The sequence below is a fragment of the Cariama cristata genome, unplaced genomic scaffold (genome assembly GCF_000690535.1).
Source record: "Cariama cristata isolate BGI_N322 unplaced genomic scaffold, ASM69053v1 scaffold766, whole genome shotgun sequence".
NCBI lineage: Eukaryota > Metazoa > Chordata > Aves > Cariamiformes > Cariamidae > Cariama > Cariama cristata.
Genome location: NW_009622442.1, coordinates 1,637 through 8,882, shown reverse-complemented (window position 1 = coordinate 8,882; position 7,246 = coordinate 1,637). Strand labels below are relative to the sequence as shown.

Sequence of the window (7,246 nt, the reverse complement as noted above, 5' to 3'; positions counted from 1 at the left end):
GACTCCCACCCTCAAATTGCCTAGCCAATTAAAAAACTTTTATGTCAACAGTTACTTTGATCAAAATCATCCTGCATTATAACATACCACAATGACTTTTTGGCATGTAGAAACCTTTAAAATAAGCATACTGCAGTTAGAAATATTTACCATGAGAACAGTGCATCACAAAGTTTAATAGAAGTCTATGCATTAACAGCCCACCCTTCTGGTATATGTAAATACCTTCCTGTACATAGTTAATTACTTTCTTGCCATGTTTCTATGCTATTCCAATGCTGTTAATATTTGGAAATTTCTGAGAAGTATTAACTCAGGTAACAGTAATACTGTATCTATTTCGTAATCCCAGCATACAAACGCGTTCTCTCCCCCCAGCGCTTGTTCACTAAACAGAATCATTCAAGATAGGAATTTCATGTTTACCAACAGGAAATATTTATTATTATAACTGAGAATTCTCCATATAGTATTACACAAAATTATAATGGATCAATCAACAAAACCATGTTCCTACACAACTGTAAATAGCACTTTAACAGAAGTTTAACACATTGTGCGTTAGATGTCTTAGTAAAGTGACAATTCAGAGGGCTATTTCGTGGGAGTATGAAAGTGCAAACTTTAATTCAAGGCATATACACAGAACACAGGAAAAGGATTGCTATACATGCCACAGGTCCAAAAAAAACCCAAAAAGCCAAACCAATCCCCCAACCCAAAACAAGTTAAATGAGTAAGTACTAGCACTTTTAGCAATTGCCAGAGCCACCAGATTCAAAGTCCTACCCTCTAGCAAGAAGTAGATGAACACAATCTGAAGAAATGCCCTTAGCTTGGAGTTTTAAACACATTAATGCACCTATATCACATTACCTGTATTTTTTGTTTGGCAAGACTGAAAGACTTACGGCACTCCATATGCATCTGGCCAGTGTATTACTAGTAATTCCTGAACTACTATATAAAATAACTGTACAACTGTTGAAGGAAATAGTGTTTTTACATCAAAAGGTGATATAGTATATAACCAAAATTCAAGTATTTAATACTAAACTATAGGTGTGGAAATTCTGACCTTCTGTTCCTGGGCACTACATAAAATATATCAAGAATTATTTTATTTTTCATTGCTATTCTTCCCTTTACACCTGGGAAAAGGTGCAGAGGGAAGAACAACAATGCAGCTGCAATCCTACGTCTTCAGCACATTACTATCCCCAAGCTGTTGACAGGCATGTGCGTACAACAGTCCAGACCAATATGACCTCTGGATTTTCAACGAGAAGCCTTAATGCTGTCAGTTCACTCCTGCCTCAACACCTTCTTGTCCTTGACTGCAAGATCCCAGTCCCTGTTGTCTCCTACTTTTTATCTGCACCCTTTTCACAAGGTGTTCCAATCAGTTACCCAGGAAGACACGTTATCTCTTCTGCACAGGCAAGCAATTTAGCTGCACAGTGTCATCTTTGGACAACCAGGCACATGCGGAGATAAAAGGATGTAACAGTACTTCTCTCATACCAGCTTTTGGGAAGGCCTGGAGAGACATCTACACTTCTGCCTGACCACCAGCAAAGAAGTGCTGAAGACTTTATAAGCTTGAAAAAACAAGAGGTTGACAAAACAAAAATTCTGATTAGAAGAAAGCAAGTTTAAATTCCAAAGAAAAAATGGCCTCCTATAAGCATAGTATTTTAATTACTGTCTAGATTAATTTAAAACAATTATGAAATACTAGATTTTTTAAATTATAAATGCTTTTTCTCCTGTTACCAAGTTAACTTCAAGACAGGAGTTACCATAAGCTTTGGTGAAAAACCCTAGTACCTACAAAGTTACAAAACACAGTCCAAGGTGGAACAAACTTAGTAGCAGATATGACTATGACAGAAAAGTAATAAGAAGTGCAAGATTTCTCTCTCAAAAAAAGTGTTCAAAGCTTTTGATGCAGACAGCACATTCTGTGAACATGAGGAATCAGTATCTGGAGGCAGTTTTACCAATTTTGCAATTTAGGTCAAGAAAGATAAATGACAGAAATGTGAGAAACAAGGCTTGTGTGTATCCTACTTTAGTACTCCAGTGACTGAATATATTTCATGTTCTTGAAAATTACTTTCTAAGTACAGCAGAGACTGTGCTTTCAACAAGGAAAGGAACAGAATTAAAATTGCGTTAGCCCATTGTGAAGTATTTCTACAAGCAGTGGCCTACCACTATATTAATACATGAACTTGTATTTGGACTTCCCTGGGTTTATGTGAAAATAAACCACGGGAAAACCCACACATAAAAAGACAAAAGCATCAGAAAACTACAAAAACAAAGCAAGCATCTACATAATCATAGTGAACTCTGAAGCTGACGACTGTGTGCTTGTGTATGTAAGTCTTTATAATCACACACACATAAATGGTTCAGGGGTGTTTTTTTGTATGTTTTGTTTTGTTGGTTTTTTTTTTCCCCAAATCAAAGCAGAACACATAGGCAATTATTTTTTCAAATGGATTTTGGATGGGGAACTGCACGTAGAGTGGACAAAGAAAATGACAAAGGAAAAGAACAGTGAGATTTTATTTCCTTGGCATGTGAAAGTACAGAGAGGTTACTACAGCACTTACTGTTCTTACCTTTTGGATCCCAACTCATCACAAATTACAGCATTAACTACATCAGTGGTGGAATTTAACACAAAAATTACATTTTCAAAATGATTTAGCGCTATTTTTCTTAATGGTATCCACACTTTACGGAGCCTACAAACCTGAAGAAAATGCATTTGCTTCTGAAAGCCATAATAGTAAGTGTTTTGGGGTGTTCACAGTCAAAGTAGTAGTCCTGAGATTTCAGATGTTAAAGCTTTCTCCACAGCCACATGTTCCTTTGATGTTAGGATTATTGAAGACAAATTCACTGGACAGTTTGTCTTCTACATAGTCCATTTCAGTTCCTAAGAGTGTCAGCTGTGCCTTCTTCTCAATAAACACTCTAACCCCTTGAAGACAACAAAGAAAAAAAAAATTACATTTGGCAAAACCACTTTGAAATTCTCTTTTGACCAGTGGTAAAAAGATGAGAGCTAAATATGAAGACTATCAGTATAACTTGGTTTCCCTGGCCTGACACGGGGTACTTTCATCACCGTTTTTACTCTACCTATAAAAGCCTAGCAACAGTCTAGAACTTATTTGTGTGTGCACATGAATGTATGTATTTTTGAGGGGGGATTTAAAAACATGATACCCAGGGAAAGAAGCTGTAGAACTTGGGAATGAATCTCAGCTTCAGTACTTAATTCCCATGCATTACAGTCAGTAGCCCATTTCCTACCACTCCTAAAGTCTGTACATCCGACAAGACGCCCAAAAACCTTGAAAAATCAAATGTCCCTCTCAAAATTACTATTTTTTGCTCTGCCAAATATATTAGGTCTATATTAACTACTAGCAATACTAAATCCCAGAAGGTGGCAAATGTGTGAACTTTCAACGATATCACGACCTTTAAGGATTAAGAATTAGTAGTTCATCTTAGGAATTAGACAGAACTCACTTTTCTAAAGTACACAGAGCATCTACCTCTCTGAAAAGTTACTGAACTTTAAAACTGCAAATCTGATGCAAAGGTGTGAGTGGACTGCTTTAGCTGTCCACACACTGTGAAATAATAAAACCAAAAATGTAGTATTTTACCAGTAACCAGCAACAAGAACTCAGTAAGATATATGAGAGTGCTGGAAAGCTGTTTCATCATAGTAGACATTGAGACAAAACATAGTACAAACACAGCTCAAGCCTGTGGGCAACTGAGTTGAATCTACACATTTTTGGGGTCAATTTGGAGAGAACTGACAGTGAAGGCTAAACCTAAAGAAAAAGTTTATGGACCTGATCCCTTACTACCTATAAAATTTGTGCTGTGACCCAAAGTCGCCAGCCCACTGAGCACGGAGCTATATAAAAGTCAGAGTCTTCACTGCAAATCTGTCTAGAGGTGACCAAGGCAAAACAGAACGGACACAGGCAGACCTGAAACACTGTGTGGCTTTGGAACTTCAGGTCTCTGACTTGAATGAGGGAAAGTGCTTTTATCTTCCTTAAGATCCAGACCAGGAAAGGCCTTCTGAAACATGTGTTTTCAGCCCCATAAAGCAGAGCAGCTCTGAGTCAAGCAGAAGAGGTAACTCCAGAATCCAGCTGAATTTGAAATCAAGAGGCACCTGCAGAATTAGGTGGCAGTGCCTATCTCAAATATGCTGGGTCAATTTAATAATTTGCTGATGTTCCAACTAATTCTTTGTTTAAAAGAATAAAACTTATGAGTTGGTCACAGGTATTTTGAAGACAGCGGGAAGATAGGCTCTGCCTAGCAGCATAACTTCGGTAAGAAAATAATTGTGATCTCCCACTTCTATTTAAATCTCTTACTTTGCCACCAAATTAAAAGTAGCATTCCTGAACATAATACAACAGAGTTCAGTAATGCCTAAAAAAAACCCCAAAACCACCCCCACAAAAGGAACTTTAGGAAGTTGAAGAAAAAGAACAGAAACCAAAACAAACACTATTATGCTTCTGTAAAAATCCATATTTGACAAAAAGACCACTGACAGAAATTTTTATCAAAACTGGAAAACTGTACAGAACTGTGCTGGCTTTGACTGTAACAGAGTTAAATTTCTCCAGAATAGCTAGTAAGGGGCTATGTTTTGGATTTCTGCTGGAAACACCATTGATAACACAGGGATGTTTTCGTTGCTGCTGAGCAGGGCTGACACAGAGTCAAGGCCTTTTCTGCTCCTCACCCCACCAGCAAGGAGGCTGGGGGTGCACAAGAAGTGCACCGACCAAAAGGATATTCCACACCGTATGTCATCATGCTCAGCAATAAAAGCTGGGGGAAGAAGGAGGAAGGGAAGGGATGTTCAGAGTGATGGTGTTTGTCTCCCCAAGTAATGGTTATGAGTGATGGAGCCCTGCTTTCCTGGAGATGGCTAAACACCTGCCTGCCGATGGGAAGTGATGAATGAATTCCCCGTTTTACTTTGCTTGTGTGTGCAGCTTTTGCTTTACCTATTAAACTGTTTTTCTCTCAACTCATGAGTTGTCTTGCTGTTACCCTTCTGATTCCCCGCTGCATCCCACGGTGGGAGAGTAAGCGAGTAGCTGTGTGGGGCTTAGTTGCCGCCTGGGGTTACAGCATAACAGGAACTTTAGCAATAGACCTATCATGGGATACTCAATGAAACTACCAGGTGGAAAGCTTAAATACCAGCATATAGAAACAATTTTTAAAATAGTCTTAAATTAAAATCACAGTACCCATTGTTATAAAGCAATGTAAAGGTCAAAAGCATAAAGAGGCTAAAAACAAATTACGAATCAACGAAGCATAAGACTAGTTAGAGAAGGTATTTGGGAAAAGCCCTGGCAAACAAAATCTTTACTTTGCGAAGCCTTAGTTTAGGTATGCTGACAAAGTATTCCTTTATATATGCGTTGTTCTGTATTATTCTCTAAATATCTGCTATGAGCCACCTCCAAAGACATGAATGATGGCCTGGACTACTCTGGTGGAGTAGTCTCTGACGCAGACACTGCAAAGCTGCAGATTTTAACTAACTGGTTACTTCAAAACAGAGACTAAGGTGACTGGTTACTTCAAGTAAGCTGCACCTTAGTAAACTTGTAATAGGTTACTCTTCCCCACCACCAACACAGAAGTTTGCTCTGCTGCATCAGAAACTCACCATCTTGAACTACTTCTTCATCAGAGTCTCCTTTCGATTTTGTATATTCTAACGTGTAAGAAAGTCCATTGCATCCTCTTGTACGAACACCTACTTTCACACCTACCTAAAAAAGAAACAAAACCAAAAAAACCCCACCCCAACACCACATTCGTGACTTTTTTTAAAACCTATTCCAGAACACCAAGATAAAAAGTAAGCAGAAAAACAAAATGCAGACATTTATTATTCTCCACTGCCTCAAAGCAGAAGTGAATTACCTTAACAGATTAAGAGGTAACACTTTTTTCCTTTTATAAAATTGACTGCCAAGGTAAAAGCAAACATCAGATGTTTGCTACTGTGGATCAAGCCCCCTAAAGTCTGTTAAAGTTTTGAAGTAATAAACTGTTGGCACCCCTGTAGGTGTCTGGTCTCATAAAGACAGTCAAATTTCAAAGACAGATATTTTGGTGATTTCAAATTAGAATTTCCTGAGATGCTAATTCAGGCATTATGGTAAGATTATTGACAATAACATAATTATGAAGCTGTGAGGCCAAGACAAGGGCAGTTACTATATTTTCACAGAACTCTTGTAATGACACCATCAGAAAACTTACTTCAAACCAAAGTTTTGAAAAATGTACTTTGATTTCTTCATTACTTCTATTGCCAGTCTCGCTTAAAAAGCAATCCCCTCCTTAAATCAAGTATGTTTATTTGCTTACTGTTTTAATCGACCTTAAAAGCCAACCTAGCCAATGTAACATTCATAGTATCCAACAAGCCTCACAAAGAGAGCATCTGTGTAAGTAGAGAACTGAGAAAAGGTTTTAAAGAAACAGAAAACTATTTATGCACAACAATCTTTCAAAAGTATCTGTATCACTTTCCACACACCAGCACTTCATAACTGAAGAGAAAAATTATATTGCTTATCTCCATAATCAACGTTACGATAAAAATGTATCCAAACATAACCCCTTGTCATCAAATGGGATCTCAGAAGAAGAGTGTTTGATCTTTTCAGACTAAATATCTTTCTTTACTGCAACCGCTACAGATAACGGGCTGGAAAATGCAAATACCATTTATAGCAAGGGGATGACTGACCAGCTAAGCTGTAGGCTTACGGCTTTCTTAGGATGGTTTAAAATATTACAACAAAGAGTCTAGTTAGTTGCAGGTGTGCAGGAAGCAAAAGAAACAATAAACTTTGTATGAAAGTTAAAAGAGAGATATTCTTCTTGAAACAATACTTACTGTAAAGAAGAAAATCTAATGTTTGTTTTTATAATGGTTAGAGAGCAAGACTGTGTGTTTTTTTCCCCAAGAAGAAAAGATGACAAGCTCAATCAGTTATTTTAAGAAATGCTGATTACTTATAAAAATACATTGTCCAGCAAGTTTCCTAAGAATTAGATGTTTTCCAATGGGTATGAATCTAACTTTATTATTATATACCTCACAATGAGTACTCCTACAAGAACTTAATTAATAATGTCTTAATAT

The 7,246-nt window shown here is 37.4% G+C and overlaps 1 protein-coding gene across 1 annotated transcript in view; it reads right to left on the bottom strand.

Annotated features, from left to right (window-relative positions):
- Positions 1-2,438: 2,438 nt before the first annotated feature.
- ISCA1 (iron-sulfur cluster assembly 1) overlaps positions 2,439-7,246 on the bottom strand; it is a gene marked incomplete at its 5' end in the record, with an annotated part of 5,220 nt that continues 412 nt past the window's right edge. Inside the window, 2 exons of the mRNA XM_009702314.1 lie at positions 2,439-2,998; positions 5,753-5,858. Coding sequence (XP_009700616.1) covers positions 2,850-2,998; positions 5,753-5,858 — 255 coding nt within the window. The remainder of the gene's footprint in view (positions 2,999-5,752; positions 5,859-7,246) is intronic.